The sequence below is a fragment of the Myotis yumanensis genome, unplaced genomic scaffold, assembly GCF_028538775.1.
Source record: "Myotis yumanensis isolate MYYU_CA2020_CCGP unplaced genomic scaffold, mMyoYum1.0.hap1 SCAF_10, whole genome shotgun sequence".
Lineage (NCBI taxonomy): Eukaryota > Metazoa > Chordata > Mammalia > Chiroptera > Vespertilionidae > Myotis > Myotis yumanensis.
The window spans coordinates 7,125,953-7,149,467 of NW_027223761.1; the positions used below are offsets into that span (position 1 = coordinate 7,125,953).

Here is a 23,515-nt window from a genome sequence, read left to right on the forward strand (position 1 = left end):
AGAGCATGGCTTTCCCCGGGGTGGCCCCACTCCAGCCCTCAGATCAGGACTGAGCCCTGGTAACATAACAAAAGGAAAGCCGATGTGGGATGTCTTTGTCCTCAAGAGGAGCTTATTCAATTAAAAAACCTTTTCTTTATCCCGAGTTAATCTTTCTTGAGTGTGTGTGTGTGTACAAATGTCCTTCCTTTTATGAAATCATGATAATAATAAATGATATTTTTAAAAATCGTTACTTGATAGAATTAAAATCAGGCAGTTCTATGTCTGTTCCCAAAATTAAGGAGTAATAATTGAGTGATGGGCACATGGGCGTTCGTTATATGTTCCTTTCTATTGTTGAGTGTGTGTGAAATTATATTAATTTTTAAAAAGTCTAGATGGGTTGAAAATTTTAACATTAAAAATTAAATCACAAAAAGATTAGAGAGAAAAAGGGGAAGGTAGTAATCTGTGAAATCTAAAAATTCTACAATGGTAAGACCAATGCAGAGTTTCAAAGTCACTCTCCTCCTTAAAGCCCCCTGGCTCTTGATGATTGGCTGAGCTCAAATGTCTCCTCCTTCAGGAAGTTCTCCTGATTTCAACCCTTTGGATTATGTTAGGATTTTTAAAACATGCAATACCTGACTATTTAGTCAGGGGCACTGACCTCTTTTCCCTTAGATTGTCAAATAAAAAATATGACAGCCAACAAAATAGCCATCTGGTGTGAATGAATCAAAATTATACCTTTTTTGGTGTCAAATTGGCAAAAAAAAAAAATATTTTTGTGTGTGCTGCAGAATTTTAGTAATTCGTTTATGTGTGCCATGGAATAAAAAAGGTTGAACTTGCTGGGTTAGGAGTTATAATAATTGGAGATTTTTGGGACCCACTGACGTTGCCCGAAGCACTGCATTATTTCATTTAATTATAGTGCACAAAGCCCGGTGACGCCCCTCAGAGTCTGGGATGGAGGAGCCGGAAGCAGGTACCGGTAAGTCCTTGGATGATGAATGAGTAACGAAACCGGTGGGTAGCTGGGCCGCCCCAGGTGTCCAGGAGGGCAGGTCCCAGCCCTGTCCTGCTGTTCCCGGTAGCCTGCCCGCATGCTCCTGGGTCCTGCCCTGAGCTTGCCCCTCTGGTCCTGTGCTACTCCGGCTCCACACCGTCCTTTCTAAAGGATGGCCCACTCCCGAACACGTCCTCCCCTACCCAGCTCCTGCCGGCCCTCCCTCTGAGCATAAACACAAGTTCCTCCTCTAGTCCTCAAGGTCCTGCACCACCCATCATCCCTGCCATCTCCCCGGGCCATGCCCCTCTCCCACCACAGTCCAGCCACACCTGCCTCTCCGGCGCTCCAAAGTCTCACCCTGGGGTCTCTGGGCTCTCTCCCTGCGGCCCAGTCCTCCCTGCCCATGAGTGGCAATGCCACCTGCTCAGGGAGGATCCCCACTCCTCTGCGGCCTGTTTCACATACCACGCCCCGGTTTACCTGGGTGGTGCCTGACGGCCCCCACTGCGCGTGAGCCAGGCCCCCCACGCGCTGGGCAGAGCAGGCGCGCACTAGCGGGCTGCCCACGCACGCAGAGCACCCGCAGCCCTGGCCTCCCCGGCACTGCGCGCACACGCGTGGGCGTGATGCTGCGTTCACTGAGCTCGGTTTCACGGCGCTAACCTTGCCGCCTGCCTTTCTCAGCCCGGCCGACAAAAGTCGCCCTCTTGTCGTGCTTTTAGGAATAAGGCAGGTTATTATTAGTAAGTGCACAAGGTGGGCTGCTCCTGGGTGGCCCGGCTTTCGGAGGAAGGTCGTGGGTAAATCCTTCCGTGAGACAAAAGGGACTCCCTAGTTCGCACATTTCTCTTCACCAAACGGTTAAGGGAACTGGACCCCGCTCCTGGGGCAGCCACTTTTTTCTCTCGAAGAGAGCATGACGTGCTAGTGAATCCCGTTTGCTTTATAAAATTCAAGTGTGGAGAATGCGGGCATCGATCCCGCTACCTCTCGCATGCTAAGCGAGCGCTCTACCATTTGAGCTAATTCCCCAGCTGTCTGTGACTTCCGCGGTGGGTACACATTGTGGCTCACGTCATCACCGGTTTCCTCCAGAACCTCCGACCCGCCCGCTCATCTCGCTACCCCATTGGTTCTCTTGCAGTTCCTAGCTCCACGACCACGATTGGTTTGGCTCAATTGAGTTTTAAAAAGCATTGGCTATCGGATTGGTGGGCCGACACGTCCATCTAGGGGAGGCCCTACTGTTGCTACGGCGTAAGGGGTCCCAGCTGGGTTTCTCTTGGTTTCTGATTTGTTTCTCCAGACGCCGGGGGTCCTAGAGATTCCGGATCCGTCAAGTCCATGGGAAAAAAATGCACCTCTCGCGCTTGACTGACGGGTCCTGAAAGCCAATTGGAGTGAGTGCAACGGGGCACGCTGGGCGCTCCAATAGACTGCAGGGGGCGGGAGAGGAAGGCCAATGAGGTGGAGCTGGAGGCAGGGTCTGGATCGCAATTGGCCTCGAGGCGGCCGGAGGGTGGGAAGGGGGAACTCAAGGCCTGCTTGATACGTCCGCCATTTTGGGCGCTTCGCTGATGGTGTCGGTGAGCGCGTTTCCCGCCTGAGCGCAACTAGCGGCGGGTCGCGGGCACCTCCAGGTAGTGAAGGGGGAGGAGGGCGGAGGAGCGGGTGGCGGCTCGGGGTGCTCGGGGTGCGCGGCGCCCGGACGGCGGCGGGGTCCCTCCGCCCGGCCTCGGTGGCGCGGGGAGGGAGCGTCCTGGCCCCCCTCCCCTCCCCCCCGGAATTCGCCGGCGGCCGGGGAGGCGCGGCGCTGAGAGGGCTCCCCTGACCGTCCCCGCCTGCGCCTGTCAGCCGCCCGCTTGCCCGCCGCGGGGTGGGACGCTGGCCCGGCGGCGAACTTTGCGCCGGCCTTGCGCGGCGGCGACGGCGGGCGGCGGGGTGGACCGGACGCACCTCTAACCCGGCCGGGCCCCGCTCCGCTCCGGCCTATCTGCTCGAGCACCGCCCCGCGTGCGGGCCCCCGAGCGTGTCAAGTTGTGGAGCAACTCGCCGCAGACTCGCGAAGACCATTGTTGGCCCCCGTTCCCCGGAAAACAAGTTCTGTGGGTCCCTGTGCACTGGCCGCAGACGCTTCGCACAAGGCGAGCACTAGCTCGGAGCATTTAAATGGCCTCCCGGGCGATCTCTTCACTCGGGTGCTGTGACTCGAGCGCAGACCTGCTCGCGAATGCCTCCCTGGCGCACCGGAGCTCGGGGGTGGTCCTCCCTGCGGCTGGAGGTCCCTCCTCCTCAAAGGAGCCCGTGCGCTGTGAACTTGGAGGGCTTCCTCCCTCGACCCGGCTTGCTCCGATCGCAGCTGGGACTTGAGGTTGTAGGTGCCCGGAACGAGTCCTCGGTTGTGTGTGTCTGTGTCCTGAGGTTTCAGCCTCCAAGCTTCCTGTGATTTTCCCGGTACTTCAAGTTTTCTGTCTGCGGGTCCCACGGAGCTTTGTTGATGTTTTGCTTTCATGGGAGGGGCACTTGGGTGGTGTTTCCTTTCATCCTCGCGGCGATCTCGATAACGTGGATGTTGTCCCACTGGGTGAATTTTACTTGGATTTCGACCTCAAGGTCATGGTGCAGGTAGGCAGCGAGTGGGAAGGGGACTCCAGGCTTCCAGCCACGAGGGCGTCTCCTGAGCGGCGGTGAGGTTGGAGCTTTCTTCACTCGGGGCTTAGACAGCCTGGGTTCAAATCTCCGTGTCACCACTTGGCAGCTTTGTGACCTTGGGCACGTTGCTCAACCTCTCTGCTTCCTCTGTAATGTGGGGGTAATAATAGTGTCTGCCGGATAAGTTTGTTGGGAGTAAATGAGTTCGTGCATGGAAAGCAGCGAGGAGAGGTGCCTCGAATGTAGAGGCAGCTTAGTCCTTAGTGGCTATTATTCATTTAAACTTTACTTTTAAATGTTTAGGTATTCTTAGGAAGCCAAATGAGTGTTTAAGCCCTGCCTCTTGGTGAATGTCTTTAGAAAGCTCTGCGTATTTCCGAGTCAGCTGGACTGAGAAAATGAAGTGGAGGTTTTTTTTTTTTCAATTTTAAATTCATTGAATGAAATACACGTTTCCAGGAGTAATGATTAGTGGTGGTGCCGCAGAGCGTTTTGTGTAGGAGGTGGTTACATAAAGAAAAGCCCATCAGGAGCTCAAGTTGGATTCTTCTCCTCTGACTTTCGGATGCTACATCTAAGTGACGGGCACCCAAGTCATTAACTCCAGGATCTCTCAGTGTGGTTGCTGTGTATTGAGATCTACTTCAGTGAAGATAGTTTGGGAAATAACTTGCCCTGGATGGATGCATTTCATTGTGTCTGAGGGAATCCAGAGTGTCTAACAAAATGCCATCCATTCGGTCACACATACTAGTCCTTTAGTTCCTGTCCGTGCTCTTGGTACTGGAAACCATGCCCACTCACCCTTGGCATTACTTGCTTGGGACCTGGCTTGCACTGAGAAAGTGTTATTTTGATAGACTCAGTCTTAGGTAGAGATGAGCATCTGTCTGGTGTAACTTACCCAAGAACAGGAAGAAGATTGTTTGGGATTAGAAAACTAGCTTTTATGTAGCAAAACAAACAAAAAAACTTGCTAGCTTCAGTTAACTATTTGAGAATTTGAAAGTCAGACCATAGCTGGATGTAACATGAATAGTAAGAAAAGTAAGACAGCGTGAAGTTTGCTTAGCTTCTTTAAGTTTTTGTATCAATTTGGTACAAATACAATGTTTTTAAAGATAAACCAGCAGCTCTTCCTTAAAACAGTATTTGTGGTATTTAGTTTGTTCCTGTGATAAACTTGTGTATCTTTCAGTTTTATAGTTTGGATCTTTGAGAGGCAGCCTGAGTATATATTGCTCTAAAATTTTATAATGATTGTATTACTGTTAATAAGAGTGAATGGTAGTGACAGTGAAAGTCTTCTAACAGTCTGCTCAACTAAAACTCAGCATTGAGTTTATTTCATAAAAAGCACAAGAAGCTGTGGTTTGGTCCTCCTCATAAGTCAAGATCTGAGCCCCAGGGTGGGCTGAGTAGTGCTAGCTACTTTTCTTGGGTGACATGGGCTGAAAAAATAGACCTGGCCTCCTGGCTTTAAGTAGCTTTCTTCTTATTTTTTTTCTTAAGAGCACCTCATATGATTGATTTTTTATTTATTCTAGATCAGTGCTTCTCAACAGGGGGACAATTTTGCCCCAAAGAAACATTTGGCAAAATATATATATTTTAAATATATTTTTATTGATTTCAGAGAGGAAGGAAGAGGGAGATAGAAACATCAGTGATGAAAGAGAATCATTGATTGTCTGCTTCTTGCCCCCCCCCCCCCCCCCCCCACTGGGCCACAAAGCAGGCATGTGCCCTGACTGGGAATCAAACAATTACCTCCTGATTCATCCACGCTCAACCACTGAGCCATGCCGGCCGGGCTGGAGATATTTTTACTGTGGGAAATGGGTAATGTGCTATTGGCTTCTAGAGAGTAGAAATCAGGGCAGCATTTCTTACCCCCCCCCCCCCCCACACACACACACACACTTAACAGAAATTATCTAGCTCCAGAATCAATAGTGCCAAGGTTGAGAAACCCTGCTCTAGGTAAATGCTAGCCTGGCCTCCTTTAGAATCATTTGGGATAGCCAAGACCGGTTTGGCTCAGCGGATAGAGCGTCGGTCTGTGGACTGAAGGGTCCCAGGTTCGATCCCGGTCAAGGGCATGTACCTTGGTTGCGGGCACATCCCCAGTGGGAGGTGTGCAAGAGGCAGCTGGTTGATGTTTTTCTCTCATCGATGTTTCTGACTCTCTATCTCTCTCCCTTTCTCTCTGTAAAAAATCAATAAAAATATATTTAAAAAAAAAAAGAATCATTTGGGATACTTTTTATGATGATGGATGATGGATCCCATCTCTGGAAATTTGTGGAGGGATTGATAGTATATATATATTTTTAAAATGTATTTTATTGATTTTTTACAGAGAAGAAGGGAGAGGGATAGAGAGTTAGAAACATCGATGATAGAGAAACATCGATCAGCTGCCTCCTGCACGCCCCCCGCTGGGGATGTGCCCGCAACCAAGGTACATGCCCTTGACCGGAATCGAACCCAAGACCTCTCAGTCCGCAGGCTGACGCTCTATCCACTGAGCCAAACCGGTTCGGCGATAGTATATATTTTTAAAAGCTCCCCAGGTTATACTGAAGTGCAGCTAGGTTTTGGAAACACTGTGCTACACCAAAAATGTTAGGGGCTACTTCTTCAGGTGATTTGTACGGTGTCTGTTGTATGTAGGTTCTACCTTGGAGGTTGCTTAGTAATGAGAGAGATGGTATACATACATTATTTTCAGGTGCCTGAAAACTGAACTTTAAATGAAAATTTTAATGAATTGATTTTATAAGGTAATTTAGAAATGTTTCTTCCCATGAAAATAATTACCATATTGTGCCCTGGCTTGGTGGCTCAGTTGGTTGGAATGTTGTCCCATATACCAAAAGGTTTCAAATTCGAATTCTCTCTGTATCTCTCTCATCGATGTTTCCCTTGATGAGGGTTAAACAAAAATTACCGTATTGTGCTGATCTTAGCAGCTCTTTCAGGTATTTAGGGTTGTTTGCTCCTATGCTAAATAATCTTAAACTGTGGTTTTTGAGTTTTATATCTTTTGCCCTCATCTTGCTTGTCATCTGTCAGTTCTGTTTTTAGATGCCAGCTTCATCTATCTTTTTTTATTCCCAGAGAGTTGGCCCTGTATCAGTTTGCCAATTCTTCCCCTTGAGGGCAAGAGAGAGGCATACTCTGTGTTTAACCTTTCACACAGTGACCTTGACAGCTGGTAAAGAGGGGTCCTCAGGGCCTGGACACTCTGACACAGGTGTTTTACCTCCTGAGAAATATGAGGTGCAGTAGTAGGGAGAAGGGCAGAAATTCTTACACACTTAAAATTTAGGATATCTAGTTTATTGAATGAAGAATGTAGTGTACTAGTAAAAGCTATACAAATTTTCAGCAACTTAATGTTGTTAATGTCTAGACATACAAAAAAGATCATGCAGGCACTTTCTAATCTTTACATCCTGAAATTTGACTTATGGTCATCTACTTCTTCTGATCTTCATTTATTTGATCAGCAAATATATTGAGTCCTTACTCTGCCAGGAACTGTATTAGGGATTCACTCATGAACAGGGGCTTAAGGACTTGGGTGAGACAGGAATGAAAAGAGGTACAGTTTTGGCTGGGAGACCAGATAACAAAAGCTTGTTAAATTGTACGAGTATGTGGAATAAGTAGTCTCTTGTAGGCCCTCAAGGCCTCAGAGGAAAGAGCTGATATTTGCTAGTAAGGTGGTTGAGATTGCCAGAAGTCTTTTGCCAGAGAATAAAGGAGTTACACCTTTGTTTCTCCTGTGTATTGAATTGTTATGTTGACTTGCGTCCTTGGTTTGGTGTGTCTTAAAAAGCTGCCGGGAGCCGGTCCATCCTTGCTGTTTCAAGGGACCTGGCATATATGGCATACTGTTCTTAATATGTTTGCTCACCTTCTTGGTGCTATGTGTTTTAACCAAGGTCACCTCTCCAAGAAAGGTTGTTTCCCCAGGTAGGGATTTTTCCCTGAAGTTAGGGAGGAGATAAAACCCCTTAACTAAGTGCCAGGTGGGTAGTTAATCATGCTTAAGCTACATAATCGTTACTCCCTGGAATGGAGATAAGAAACACCCTAACCTTTGGAATAGAAGTTGATAGGATTAAAATCAACTGGTATAAATACAGATGTAACAAGACAACAAGACACAGAACCTAGAGACAGGACTTGGCTGGAGATCCTAGACAGAACCTAGACACAGAACCTAGGGACAGAACCTGGACACAGAACCTAGGGAGAGAACATGGCAAAAGATCCTGGACAGAACCTGGCTACAGAACTTCTCTGGAGAACCTAACCAGAACTTCGCTGGAGATCCTGACCAGAACTTGCCTGGAGAACCTAGATAGAACATGGCAAGAGAACCTGACTAGAACCTGGTGACTGAACCTGGCTGGAGAACCTACAGAATCTGGCGGGAGAACCTTGCTGTGCTGATCAACTAAATGCTGTCTCTGTGTCATTCCTTCTTCGCCGACTCCGTCCACACCTTTGGGGACCCCTGGACCCGCTGGGGTTGGACCCCAGCAAAAAGCAATGCCATTCTTCCCATGCTGGTGAAGCTGTTTTATGACAGATATTATCCTATATAATAAAATGCTAATATGCAAATTGTCCTCCCGAAAGGGTGTTCTATCAGGACTTCAACCAGGGGGCAGGGCCATCCATCCGTCCAACCTTCCGCACCGGGCCTCTAGTTGATTTATAATATCTTTTGCTCCATAGATATTGGTTGTCAGTCAAACTTGAAACAGTGACGCTCCATACTGATCAGAGCTTGATGTAGGTTGATGCTAAACATCTTGCGTATCCTTGAAATTGATGGTGCTTCCAGTGGGAATGGGTTTTTTTTTTGCCGTAGTCTGGATCGAGGTTGACTGGAGATTTGTTTTTGTGGCCTTTTGACTTCGGCTTAGGTTTAGTTCTCATGAGAACCCCTTTTCTTGCTCTCCCTCCCCCTTTACTTTTCTTTCCTGGGAGAAGGGGAGATATAAGTTACTAGTTGCACTAATACCCGATTTATTTTAGTTTTTGGATGACGATGAACTGACATCTGGATACCAGGTAAATTGGCTGGATGGTAAAGAAGCAAGTAAAAAGGATCTTGGCAGAACTTGAAGGCTTCCTACTTTAACTGGGACATTTTTATGTCACAGACTTGGCAAAGAACTGAGTTTACTCTGAGTAGAGGCGGTTTATGACTTGAAACATACTGCTGGCTAGTGTTGACCGGTTTCATAAGTACGTATTAGTGAAGACTACAGAGTCTATGAATTTATATAAATAGTTTGATAAGTTACAAACATCTTTTTACTGATAAAAGGAGGTTCTGATTTTCTATTTAACAACTCTGGAGAAAACTAGGATACTATTAGTTCCAGAATTTCTTATAGTGGAGTATACACTGATTTTGGATGGTTTGTGTGCCCCAGAGGTTAACCGCTATGAAATCTGCTGCCCTAAAGGAAAGTGGAGTGAAAGATTGTTTTTTGGTACATTAGAGAGCAGAACTAAAAAGGCTGCAGAAAAAATAAAAATTAATAGTGCAGAAGTAAGAGTATGATTGAATGTTGAGTCAGCAGACTTGGAGAAAGCTGTGCAGATTGCTAGTTGGATTCTTTAGTGCTCTGTACGTGGATGCATATCTGAACAACAATGATGGTGTTAGAGAGACACTTTGACAAGAAGAGAAAGCAGAGTTTGCTTGATAGCGTGTGGCACTCTGAAACCCTAATCAGGGTAAGCAAAGCAGCTGTGTTACACTCTCCACGAGGCACGTTGCATGGTGGCCTAGTAGTTAATAGACATTGGTTGGACCTGGATGAAATCTGGCCTTTTTTTAAAAAATTTAATTTATTTTTTGTTTTGGTGCCCTGACTGGGAATCAAACCAGCAACCTTTTAGTGTACGGGACAACGCCTAACAGCCAACAAACTGAGTCACACTGGCCAGGGCAAATCTGGGCTTTCCATCCCAGATAGGGCAGGAACATTGACAAGTATTGACTCAGTTGGGTGTTTGGGGCTTCCTTTCATGAGAATCATGGTTTTGGAGCTAGAACATAACTTAGAGATTATTAATTATCTTAGAGAAAAATTTAGGCCAGGTTGGAGAAGGGACATGTGATTCCTTAGGGTTTTGCTGACTCTACTAGACTACAATTCCAAGTGTCATTTGTTTCAAGAGTGATATCACAGGTGGATCTCACTGAGAGTTAAGAACAAAGGGTTAAAATGAATTATTTCCTTTTGGTGGTAGTACATGCCAGTTTTTGTCATTGTAGTGGATTCGGGGGGTAGTGTCTCCTGGTTTTTTGTTGTTGACAAAGATACACAGGGGTTCTCTTGTCTCTGGACCATGGGTAGGTCTCATCTGCCTCTGTTGGCTGTGAGTTCACGAGACCCCCCTGCCCCTTGTGATTAAATAACACTCTTTGAATGAGCCCCACCCCTCCCTTTCCACTGTGGATCTCTTGTCCTTGCTTTATTACATTGGATCCAACAACTGTCCAGGGTAATAAACATCCATCATAGGTATAGTATTTTAACACATTTCGTACCGCATAGAAATCTCTAAGACATACGCCAGGGGCCGCACGTTTTTGGGCAAACTGCACGTTATTTAAATCATCATAACTACAGATCATAATGCACTTTAGGTGTTGTTTTTCAATAATTATAACATTTTTATTTACAAAAACAATGAAAACAATTATAAGTTCCTAGTACTTTTTTAACGTATGGTACTGCGTAAAACATTTTCCTCTATGAAGAGGGACCAAACAAAATTTACATAAGTATCTAGATTCGCTCCTTTTTCCATGGGCAGTACAAACTCTGCAGGCTCTCGTAGGAAATTTTTTCTTTCCACTCGCTGAAATACACGTAGGTTCATGCTGCTTCATATCACCTGACAACCTTTTGGGTGGATCTTTACGAGGTGCTCTCCTTGCACCCCCAGGGGAAGGGCTGGACAGATTTGTCTCTGGTTCCGGAGAACCTTCATTATTGTCATCCGTTATCCAGTCTCTCGCCATCGATAGCAGAAACTGTTTATACTTCATTTTTGCTTGTGGATTGAGGACGTTGTACACTCTAAATGAATTGAAAAGTCCACAGTTTATAAGGTACAGCACTACTTTTTTTGTCCATTTCATCGTTTTCCTTAGAATGGAACAACACGAAAGGAAGTGTGTCAGTTTCGTTGGTTTCCTTCCTTTTTCTGAGAGAGGGCATTTCTAAAAGCGCCAGGAACTTGAAGACGAAGACTATTTGAATGACCAAAATACAATGTAATTGCAATGCTTTATGGGTTCATGCAATTATATAGTTTTTCGTAGATTGACCTACACGGTTTCCACCAATGAGAGCACTTGATTCAATGTGGACAAGACAGTGTGTTGACATCTGAGGTCCCTAACAGATGGCGCGTGAAAAACGAGAAAACTCGTAAGCGGTCCTTAACAGATGGCGCTCGAAACACGAAAAAGCTCGTGAGTGGTACGAAAGGTGTTAAGCTAAGGGAGTTTTCACAAATTAGTACCTGTTTTCTGTCCCCAGTTCAGAGTATGTTATGGAGGTCAAGAGTACTCAGGGTCTAAAATAGCTGGTTTTGAGTTCTGGCTCCCACAGTTTTCCAGCTATGAGAAAATATTAGTGAATATTAAATGCCTAGCTCAAGAGTAATATTTGTATTAATTTTATTACTGTCACCAATCTTCCTAATAATAATAGAAGTAACTGCAGAAATGACTCTAATATAAGGTGAAGTGAATGCCCTGAAGAAGTGAAATGGGATCATAGAGGACCTCTGAGGTCTAACCAGTTCTGGGGAAATAGAGGGTGATGGTATTGGGTCAGGGGAGGTTATGGAGTTAGTGTTTGTATGCAGATGTGTTATTTTTTAAATTTAGATTATGTTATTGAACTCTCTCTGCCATTATAAAGGTAACTCTGCTTTGAAGCCTCCCACATTAAACCATATTTTCTCAGAATACTGTGCTCTTGAAGAAAAATCACATCTGCTTTGAAGCATCAGTGCGTTTTAACAGATGATTGGTTTTTTTAATTTTGTACTTAACTTCTTTACAAATTTCACATTATTACCAGACAACTCTTCTGTAAAGGGCCAGTTAGTAAAATTGGAAGGCTCTGGGGGCTATATTGTTTATATAACTACTCAACCCCACAGTGTGTGAAAGCAGCCATAGACAACATGTAAACAAATGAAGGTGGCTGTCTTCTTAATAAAACCATATGTTCAAAGAATAATATCAGCATGTGTACAGATATTAAATGCTAAAATAATAATTGTGTACCCACTAACCAGCTTAAGAAATACGATGTTTCCACATCTTTGGCTCCCTGTATGTCCGCACCAGACCACTTCTTCCCTCTTCTGACCTCCCCAAGGCAAGCACTCCCCTGCATGTATCATTTTCATGCTTTACTTTAAGGTGTTGCCATCTGTGAATGTATCCTTATGTAACTTAATTTTTGTATGTCTTTAATGAATTGTACCCCCTTATTGTTTTTGAGGTTCATTTATTCAAATACTAGAGGCCAGGTGCACAAGATTCGTGCACTGGGGAGAGAGGGGGGGGTCCTTCAGCCTGGCCTGTGCCCTCTCATAGTCCAGGAGCCCTCAGTCCGACATCCTTAGCATTGCCATCCTTAGCGCTGCCACGGAGGCAGGAGAGGTTCCCGCTGCGTTCGCCAGCTGTGAGCCCAGCTTCTGGGGTTCTGGCTGAGCAGCACTCCCCTGTGGAAGTGCACTGACGCATCAGGGGACAGCTCCTGCATTGAGTGCCTGCCCTTGGTGGTCAGTGTGCATCATAGTGACTGGTCGTTCTGCCATTTGGTCGATTTGCATATTACCCTTTTATTATATAGGATGTGTACTTACCATGTCTTAGGCATTAAGACTCATGTTCTCATGCTGGGTATATTAGCAGTGAGGAAAGCAGAAAAAAGTATCTGTCTTCACAGAGTTTACATTTTAATGGGGGAAAGACACTTCACAGCCCTGGCCAGTGGGGTGTGGTTCAGTTGAATCATAGTCCCATACATCAAAAAGTAGTGAGTTCTATTCTCCCTTCCTCTCTGAAATCAATTTAAAAATAAAAGAAAAAAATAATTCACAGAAAAGTTAGATGTAACAATCATGTGATCATCAGGGAGAAAAAAAGCAGGGGAGTGGGTAGGTGGGTAAGTGAGGGCTGTTTGCAGGTTGAAATATGGTGATCAGAGTGGGCCTCCCTGAGAAAGGGAACCTTTTAACAGGAGGTCAGGGAGAGAGCCTTGTGGCTATGGGTGTGGGTGGGGTGGGAGGAGAGCCTAGTGTGCCTGAGGTTCTCAGAGGGCGGGAGGGAGGGACAGTAGGAAGAGGCCAGCCTGGCTGGCGGGAGAGCCCAAGGGACAGTGGTGGAAGATAAGGTCTTAGGGCATTAAGGTGGAGTGGGAGCCCATCACACAGGCTTTTGCTAGTATTTTGTCTTTTTCTCTGAAGGAGATGGGCAATAATGGTGTTTTGAGCAGCTGTGTGATTTGATTTATATTTTTAAAAGGTCCCCCTAAAGCAGTGTTAAGAATAGCTGTCTTGCCCAGCCAGTGTGCCTCAGTGGTTGAGCATTGGCTTGTGAACGAGGAGGTCATAGTTCGGTTCCCAATCGGCATATGCCCGGGTTGTAGGCTTGATCCCCAGTGTGGGGTGTGCAGGAGGCAGCCCCTCAGTGATTCTCTCTCATCATTGATGTTGCTATCTCTCTCTCCCTCTAGAGGCCCTTCCTCTCTGAAATCAATAAAAAAAATACATATTTTTAAAAGAATAGCTGTCTTGTGCTGCTGCAAAATAATGGCAGCTGGGACTGACAGGAAACACAGGTGTCAGTGAGAAGCAAGCAGTTGGATTCTGGGTGCATCTTGAAAGTAGTGACAATGTGATTTTCTGAGAGGGAGTGAAGGATGATGATACTGGGGATTTTTGCCCCTGTGGGAGTTGCCATTTATGAAGAAAGGGAAGACTGAGGAAGGCACAGGTTGTGGAAGAAAGATGAGTTGAGATGGGGATGTGTTAAGTTTGAAACTTTTAGAGCCTGCTGGAGACATGTAGGATTAAAACTTTTGAAGTTGAGGGGAAAGATTGGGGCTGAAGATAGAAATATGAGACACTTAAAAGTCCTGAGATTGAGTGAAGCACTGAGGAATGAGGGCTGAGTCAGCAAGGGAAGCAGGGCTTGTGGTAGAGGTGAACCATGTGAGCCCATGTAAGCAGTGCATCTATGAAGCCAAGGAGAATATGGTCATGGAGGCAGCAGTGAGACCTGTGCTCAAGGCTATAGCTGTAAGGTCAAGTCGAAGGAGGGTCAAGGCTTGTTTGGAGGCTTTGGCAGCACAGAACATTGATGACCTTGACAAGAGCAGTTTCTAGAGGGTGGTGCAGGAAAAACCTGGGAAGGAGGGTTCATGAAGAACTGAGAGAAGAGGACCTCAAATAGAGAAAGCTTTTTAGCAGGTGCCAGGACGCTGCAATGAGATTTGGGACTCTGAGAAGGTTTTGTTGAGATGGGAGAAGTTACAGCATTTTTGTCATGTTGATGAGAAATGATTCTGTACAGAGTGACCAACTTGATGAAGTGGGAGAGGGGGCACTTGCTGGGGCCTTGCTTTTGGGAAGGTCACAGAGGATGGGCTGAGTGGAGAGTCCACAGGCTCTTGAGAAGAGGGAGACAGAGTTGGGATAGTGGGATCAGGTGGACATTTTCTCCTGTCTTCCCAGTGAAATAGGAAGGCATTGTCAAGTGAAAATGAGGGTGAGTACAAGCTAGTGCAGTGATGGCGAACCTATGACACGCGCACTCATTTTTTTTGTTGATTTTTCTTTGCTAAATGGCATTTAAATATATAAAATAAATATCAAAAATATACATCTTTGTTTTACTATGGTTGCAAATATCAAAAAATTTCTATATGTGACATGGCACCAGAGTTAAGTTAGGGTTTTTCAAAATGCTGACACTCCGAGCTCAAAAGGTTCGCCATCACTGGGCTAGTGAGATGTGGGGAGAGGGGAGAAGGTATGGAATAGTCTGCGGTTAAGTATGATAAGAATGTGAGTGGATTAGCAACATGGAATGGCTTAGCTGAGGGGAGTGATCTGAAGGGAACAGCAATTGTGTTCTTTTTAGCAGAGGCAGAGTAGACAGTGCTGGGTTGTGCTGGAGTTTTTGCCCCCACCTCGTTCCCCAGCAGAAGTGGCAATGCCAGAACAGGTCAAGGAAGTGAGTCTACTGGTGGGGCATGAAGTCGAACCTCAGAAGGGAGGAAGTGAGGGCATGTCGGTAGTGATGGTTGTCAACAGTGATGCATGTAGCTGTAGTTCATTCCTGTTCACTTCTGTGTCCTGTTTTAGACTGAATACATCTCATTTTATTTTGCCCTATCATTGGAAGGTAGGATTGTTCCCAGCAAAGAAACAATGATATTATGAACAAGTGCAAAACATTTCTTTAGGGTATAGACCTTGAAGGGTAGTGGGAACTGTACATCTTCAACTTTAGTAGCTGGTGCAAATTGTTTTCCAAAATGGCTGTCCAGTTTACCTTCCTACCAGCACTGTTGTTCTACATCCTTGCTAACCCTTGGTGTTGTCAGACTTTCTTTATTTGCCATTTTGTTGAATGTGAACTTACATGTCGTTTTAAAAAAAATAACAGCTTTATTGATATAATTCACATACCATAGAGTTCACCCATGTACTAAAAATTTAGTATACAGTGTCCACAGAATTGTGTAATCCTCATCACAATCTAATTTTAGAACATTTTCATCACCCAAAAAGAAACCTTGTACCCAATAGTAGTTTTCTTCATTTCTGTCTAATCCTTAGACAACTATTAATAAACTTACTCTTACTATAGATTTGCCTATTGTAGACATTTTGAATGAATGGAATCATACTACATATATACATGGAATCATACAATATGTGGTCTTTGCCTCCTTTCACTTAGCAAAATGTTTTCAAGGTTCATCCATGTTGTAGTGTGTGTCATTATCAGTACTTAATTGCTTTTCATTGCTGAATGATACTCCATTGTATGGCTGTACCGCATGTTATTTATCCATTCATTAGTTGATAAACATTTGGGTTGTTTCCACTTTTTTACTGTTATTAATACTACTACTATGAGCATTCGTGTACAAGTTTTTGGGTGAACATATGTTTTTATTTCTCTTGTATACTTAGGAGTGGAATTATTGGGTAATGTGGTTACTATGTTTGGATTTTGAAGAACTACCTAATTGATTTACAAAGTGGCTATAGCATATCAGCACTACATCAGGGTTCCAGTTTCTCCATGTTTTTGCTAACATTTACTGTTTTCCATTAAAAAAAAAAATTGTAGCCATTTTACAAGTGTGACCTGTGGTATCTCATGTGGTTTTGATTTGCCTTCCCCTAATGATAATGCTATTGAGCACCTTTTCATGTGATTATTGGCCTTTTGTATATCTTTAGAGGAAAGTATTTAAAAACGTTACCCATTTTGTTAATTTGTTTTTGCATGGTTTTAATGTTCTTTTCTCTGGTTACTAGTGAAGTGAAGTATCTTTTGGCTTCTTGGATTTCCACTTTTGTGAAATGCCTGTTTGTCTTTTTTATTTTATTTTATTTTATTTTATTTTATTTTATTTTATTTTATTTTATTGAGTTTGATTTTTCTTATTGTAGGAATTAACATTCTGTTTAATACTCTTATTTATCTTTGTGACAAATAATCTCTTCAGTTTGTGAATTGTCTTTACTATATTTATGGAATCTTTAAAAAGTGGTTATTTGAAAGCATGGAATAAAAGGACAAAAAAGGATCTCAGTGTTCTAATCTTCTAGCCTTCATGCTACACAGGTAGAAGAGAAAATATATTTTTGATTCATAGGTAGTTGTCTTTTAAAAAGTTTTATGGTTTCTCTTATAAGTCTTGCACATCTTTTGTTAGATTTATTCTTTAGGTATGTTATAGGTGGGGTTTTTTTTCTATTGTAAATAAATTTTTTAAGTTAAATTTTCTATATACTGGTAAATGGAAATGCAGGTGACTTTATAGTATGTATCTTACCAAACCCTGGTTCAGGAATTCTGCAGTGAGCACCTGTGACAGATAGGAATGACTTTTGAATGGTCTTAACCCTAATCAGAACTTTTGTCATCTTTTGGTCAAAATTGGCCTTTGAGATTGTCTAATTATGATAGCTCTGTGTTTCAGTTGTAACTAATAAGGACCTCTTGAACTCTATAACTCAAAGAAAACAAAGTTCTTTTTTTAAAATTTTATTATTTAAAGTATTACAGATAGTAGTACATATGTGTCCTTTTGAGGAGGCGGCGGAGAACAGTGTAGATGTGGCCTTGTGGAGTCATTGTTTTAAGTTTGTCAAGTGTTTTTCCTAGTAACTGAGAACTGTTTTCTCTTGTTCCTCAAGAATTAGGTTCCAGGTTTTTAGTTTCTTTATTAATAATTGCAAAGATTTTGCCATTTTATGACTTCCAAAGTTTCAGCTGGGAAAGTGCTGTTAAATGGTTAACAGTGCTGGTTGGCGGTGGTTATTGATGTATTTAATTCTTTAGTATTCTGAGGAGTAGTAGATACTTAGGTCTCAGTACTTGTCATTATTGCTGAAGATATTTGTTCTGTGTAAGAATGTGTTCTTCACCCTTAAGAAAGGGTTTACTTCCTTTTCCAGTAGTAATTCTTAAAGTGTGGATAGGATGATTCTGCAGGTTAAAAATCCCAAGATTTAGCATTGTTTCAGCACTTCAAATCAGATTTCTGTTATCAAAAACTTCTTTCTGAGAAGGAAAAAATCCTGCTTATTTAGGAAATATAGGTCCAATGTGAAACTTTATTATGACGTTTTAGACTGTAAAACTGAACTGAAAGGAAAAATTAATGTGAAATTGAAATTTTATTTGAAATACTCTCTGCATTTTATCTAGACCAGCATGTTTTGGAAATTTGATCTTCACTCATCATCCCACATAGACACACTTCTAGAAAGAGAAGATGTAACACTGAAGGAGTTAATGGATGAGGAAGATGTTTTACAGGAATGTAAAGCTCAGAACCGCAAACTTATAGAGTTTCTGTTAAAAGCAGAATGTCTCGAAGAATTAGTCTCGTTCATTATAGAAGAACCACCTCAAGACATGGATGAAAAGATCAGATACAAGTAAGAAATTCAATATTCTCTTTAGGGTGGGACTGAAGTGAAGGGGGGTAGAATATTCAGTCTCATTGTCCAGCGATGTCCTACAGCTGCTGCAGACCATTTACAGTTTAGATGGTCAAGAGTGACAGAATCAGCAGAGCACCTAATCTGTTCTAGAACTAAGTCCAGTGAAATGATGGGATTTTAAAAACAAGTGTTCTATATTTCACTCAGAAGGGCAACGTGTTCTATAAGTAGTGATGAAGTTTCTTAAAATAGTAAGGCCACCTAAGTAAGTATTTTCTCTTCTTTGAAAATAGGAAGATAGAGGTTACGTGATCATCCAAGATCACACAATGAATCTAAGCTGGAGCTCGGGTTCTGAAGAACCTTGCTGATAAAATAAATTCCGACCTTTTGTTACCTGAAAGTAAGGGTGCGTGTCTTGATGAATATTAGTGTCACTAAATTTAAGCATGTAACACCTTGAATAACTACAGCGGACTTACCTACTCACTAGTTTCACCTGCTTACAAGGAGCGTGTTAGTACAGTGGGACCCTTTATCACTATCTCGATGAAACTTTGTATTCGGACCCCTGGAAACTCTGGATATTCCATATGTATTTGAAGTATTGGGGTTTCAGTTAGTTATTTTTCCATCTCCAACCATTGAAACATTTGGCTCACCTCCCACCTTTCCCCCAGGAAAATAGTACAGATTCAGGAACGAAAAATTATTGATTATGCGCTAAATAAACTTCATGGACTAGGAAGAATTATGGTGGTTTATTTATTTTTATCCTCCACCCCAAGGGGCGGGTAATATATACATATATATATATTTTTTTAGAGAAAGCAAGAGGGGAACATCAATGTGAGAGAGAAACATCAATTGATTGCCTCCTGTACACACCATGACCAGGCATTGAACCAGAAACCTAGATGTGTGCCCTGACCGGGAATCGAACCTGCAACCTTTTGGTGTATGAGACAACACTCTAGCCAACTGAGCCACCTGGCCAGGGCAGAAGAATTATATTTTTTAGTTGGTTCTCTTTTGTCCTTTCTTTTTAGATATCTTTTCATTTGTGGTGAGAATTTTGCTGTCAGGGAAATAATAATTATTATTGTTTTTAGTCATGTTCTCTGTCAGCCATGAAGATTGACAACTAGCATTCAATGACAGCCTCCACTCAGAGATCAGTGTCTGAAAAAAGAAAAGGAAAGAAATTTGGTGTCAGAAATACTAGTGTATTCCCATCCCTCAAGAGATAGCCACTGTGATACTTTGGAATTCCTGCCACATGTGGGGTGCTGCTTGTTTGGGGCTTACGCTGGTAGGAGACACTATGGTGTGGGCTTTGTATCAGATCCTCCTAGGAGAGGTGTGGCCCTCCCCTCTTAACAAGCTCTGAGAACTTGAGCAGGGGACTTGCCCTTCTGGATTCTGACTCTTCCTATACTGAATGAAGCTAATACCTCTTTAACTGGGGAAGTGTAGGCACGCCTATGGAAAGTGCTTATTTTACCAAAAAGTAGTGTGGCTTTTGTTATGCCATGTCAGCATTTTGGTGGGGTTTTTTATTTGTTTACATTTTTCTGGTGGGGTTTTTTTGTGCTACATTTGAAGTTGCGAAAGGAGGTGTGCCTTCCCTGGACACAGCCTTCTGGGTGGCACCATTTCAAGAGAGCATAACCTGGGCAGAGCTGTTCTCTGCTATGCTTCTGGCCTAGGCAGTGCCATCAGCTGTGTATGTTACATACAGCTGGATGACTCAGACAACAGGATTAGTATAGAGGGGATTTTCCAGTGGGATCTGAAAGCTTTTCAGAGTTAGGGTTGATAATAGTCATCTAAGGACATTGAGACTGGTGTTTTGTAGTTTCTGGATGATGGAGTGATTGCTGTATTTTGTGAAGTTTATAACTATATATTAGTTATAAACTCATCACTGTCCTAACTTAGTTTGGTGATCATATACAACGTATTAAAGGATTGTCATTCTATACTAACCTTTTTGATTCTAATGACAGATACCTCATTTTAAATAATTTAGCATAAATTTGAACTAACAGAACTTTTCAAATAGGCCCTTAGTAGAAGTCTAAATCCAAAAACTAAAATGCTGTTGGTTGGGTCAAAGTTCCCACAGAGGGACCGGACTTCTAGAGGCAAGAGGAAGACCAGGAGGGGCTGCTACCCTGAGAGCTGAGGGAAGACGGGCTGTGGGAAGAAGGGACGGGACAGTGAGACAGGGCTGCTGCCTACTGGCCAGGTGACTGTTGGTGTTTGCATCATGGAGCCACGGGCCCGGGATGCCTTTGAGGAAGAATTGGAGACAAACCTGAGACAGCTCTTTCAGGTAGTTTCCTAGAAAGGGAGCAGAGGGAGAAAGTGGGAGCTACAGGCAGATGTGGGTCAGGAGAGGGTGGCGTTGGCTTTTACCCTAGATGGGAGAAATAATGGTCTGTTTATATGCTGGTGAGAATGGTGCAGTTCAGAGGGAAATGATGGTGTAGTGTAGATTGAGGAGGATTGGAGATTGAGTGATGTGCTGTGCTTGAGTGGGTGGGTGGGGATGGGATCAAGAGGACAAGTGACCAGCAGCTTCAGGAGCAAGGCTGGCTCCCAGGTCAGGGTACAGTCAGCCAGCGTTCTCTTCTGATTGCTTTTGTGTTCTCAGTGCCAAGGAAGGAATCTAAGTCAGAGTATGTGTGGGGTAGGAGCCAGAGGCCTTGCCCAGGGATGAGGTAGAGGGTTTATTGTTTTGTTTTTATTGATTTCTGAGAGAGGGTGAGGGGGAGAGAGAGAGAAACATCAGTGATGAGAGAGAATCATTGCTCGTCTGCCTCCGGCACGCCCCCTATTAGGGACAGAGCCCCAAACCCCAGCATGTGGCCCAAACTGGGAATTGAACCGTGACCTCCTGGTTCATGGGTCATTGCTCAACCACTTTGGGTGTTTTTGAAACTTTTTTAATGTTGAGGGAGGGAGAGTGTAGCTCTAGCCTGTCCAGAACCAGAACTTTGAGCCTTGTCTGTAGTGTCTAGGCCCCACATGTGCTCTTTTTAAGCTAGGTCACACTTCAAGTTACCTGTGGGAAATGGATGCAAAATTAAGAAGATGACCTCTGTGTCAGAATTCAGAGAGTGTCCCTACACATTTGGTTTGCAACTGGGGTTGAGGTCTACTGCCTTTTACCAATCCTTTATTTGCCAGCAACTTTCAAATTGCGGCAGTTGAGGCAGTGTGCTCCCCAAGCCCTATAGCAGCATTTCAGCACTTCTGTAAAGTAGGAAATAAGAAGGAATAAAAACAGCTAACACTCATTTACTCTAAGCCTTTCTTCTCAGTATTTTGTATGTATTATTCTCCTCAGTGGCGTAAGGACTGTTGTCTTAATATTACAGACTTGGAAACTGAGGCCCAGAGAAGCTAAGTATCTTGCCCATGATATAGATTATAAGTGGTGGAGACAGATTCCTAACCTCGATGATGTGACTCTAGAAATCACACCTGTAATCACTGGATAATCCTGCCTCCACTCTCCCAGCATAATGGCGACTTCATGTTATGGCATCTATATGCCAACATGTTTCTTAAAGTGAGGAAGGCTTTAATTTGATTGAGCCACAAGCCTCCAGAAGAGGCTGTTTGATATTGTGATTTTTGTGCCCACACACCTGCCAGTTCCATTGTCTTTGCAGGTTTTTTTTTTTTTTTTCCCCTGCAAAGGTTCATTTGGGGACATTTTCCTATTGCTCAGTCTTCTGACCTCATGCCAGACCCCCTCAGGTGCTGCAGCTTTCTGGTCTGATGCCAGTGGCCTCTCCAGCCAGGGGCCTCAAAACAGGCAGCCACTTGCTTGTGTATTCCAGCACCCAGTCCTCACCTCTCTTTTGTCATACAGCTGCCTCTGGCTGTTCTGTCACTTCCCTGTCCTGGTCAGCATTTGAGTCTCCTATTCCTGATGACTAGATGGTTCTGGATCCTGGCTGCTTGACAGGGAGGAATAAAGAACAGAGAAGTAAACTGTGGGTTGGGAGAGTGTGGTCTACACAGGCCTTGCAGTCTCCAATGCTACTGAAAGCATGAGAAATTGTGGTCAGAAACTGAGTGCAGGAAATGGATCTACTGCCTGTTTTTCAGAGAGAGGCGGCGGCGGGGGGGGGGGGGGCGGGGGGGGCGGGGGGGGGGGAGAGGTAGAGAGTCCTTTGGTGCTCAAAGACAAGCTAGCTTGAGGGGTATGGGTACTTCTGGTGCTGTGGGGTCTGTAGAAGAGGTCTGTGTTCCACAGCATTGAAACTTGATGGTGGATTGATCCCCAGAGACCTTGGAAGGGTGGTGTGGAGAGTGCGTATTTTTGTTGTTGTTTTAAAAAATATATATTTTTATTGATTTCAGAGAGGAGGGGGGGAGAGAGAGAGAGAGAGAGAGAGAGAGAGAGAAACATCCATGATGAGAAAATCATTGATTGACTGCCTCCTGCATACCTCCAACTGGGGATCACGCCTACAACCCGAGCATGTGCCCTTGACTGGAATCAAACCTGGGACCTCTCAGTCCACAGGCCTATGCGCTGTCCACTGAGCCAGATTGGCTAGGGCGAGAGTGGGGTTTTTATATACAGCTTCCCATCTGGCTCACTCAGGCAGATGCCCTGTTCTCTAATATATTGAGTATTTATTCTCTTAAGATGTAATATAGATTGAACATTTGAGAAGCCCCCAAAACAACTTTCTAGTACCATTTGCAAGCCATATGAAATTAGAGTGGCCACTCTAGGGACCTAAATGTGTCTTGAGTACTTACAAGGTGCTGTGTGCAGTTTCCTGGAAACCAGTGTCCCTCATGGTTGTCCTATAAGCTGTGCCAGAGTAGCTACTGATGGCTGCAGCCCAAGGCTTTTTACCTGTCACATCTTGCCTCATCTGAGAAGGCCAGGCCCCTGCACCATACCCCCGCCCCCTCTTTTGGCTCCTGAGTTCTAGCTGTGTTCTAGTATTGTTGGGGGAAATGTATTCCTATTAAAGCTTGGTTTAGGAACAGTATTTTAGACATAGCAAACTCACTTTAATCTAGAGGCTGAACAGAAATTGAAATGATTTTGTCATTCTCACAAGATAATTTTCCCCCCACAATTTTAGGAAGCCTATCTGATTTGTGTGTTACTTTATGCAATTAAACTGTTAATATAGATGATGATATAAGTATCCTCTTCTTCTAGGTATCCAAATATATCTTGTGAGTTGCTCACTTCTGATGTTTCCCAGATGAATGATAGACTGGGAGAAGATGAATCCTTGCTAATGAAATTATATAGCTTCCTCCTAAACGATTCCCCCTTGAACCCACTACTTGCCAGTTTCTTCAGCAAGGTGCTAAGTATTCTTATCAGCAGAAAACCAGAACAGGTAAATATTGTTTTCCAAAAGGTAAGTATTAGGGCTGATCATCACTCTGAGATGATCCCCAGTAATTTTGTTGCTTCAGTGTTCTGAGTGTGCTCTAAGTCCAGCTTTTATAAAAGAATATATTTTACACCTTAAGCATTCTAAATGTTTGGTGGCTTAACATTGATTTGCACATTAATATGTTCTAACTTTACATTCTTTTCCAAGTGCC

At 43.8% G+C, this 23,515-nt stretch overlaps 1 protein-coding gene and 1 non-coding gene across 12 annotated transcripts in view; one reads left to right on the top strand and one right to left on the bottom strand.

Moving 5' to 3' along the window:
• Nucleotides 1–1,956: 1,956 nt before the first annotated feature.
• Nucleotides 1,957–2,029, bottom strand: TRNAA-AGC (transfer RNA alanine (anticodon AGC)). The gene has a single exon. It is a non-coding gene; the product is annotated as a tRNA-Ala (tRNA).
• Nucleotides 2,030–2,535: 506 nt separating this feature from the next.
• Nucleotides 2,536–23,515, top strand: part of PPP6R3 (protein phosphatase 6 regulatory subunit 3) — a 78,778-nt gene continuing 57,798 nt past the window's right edge. For 10 of the 11 annotated variants that reach the window (XM_070427690.1, XM_070427692.1, XM_070427693.1 and 7 more), the window contains exons 1-3: nucleotides 2,536–2,637; nucleotides 17,676–17,908; nucleotides 23,118–23,304. In XM_070427690.1, coding sequence (XP_070283791.1) covers nucleotides 17,682–17,908; nucleotides 23,118–23,304 — 414 coding nt within the window. In that variant the 5' untranslated portion in view covers nucleotides 2,536–2,637; nucleotides 17,676–17,681. The remainder of the gene's footprint in view (nucleotides 2,638–17,675; nucleotides 17,909–23,117; nucleotides 23,305–23,515) is intronic. The other variant, XM_070427691.1, reaches the window with a different exon arrangement.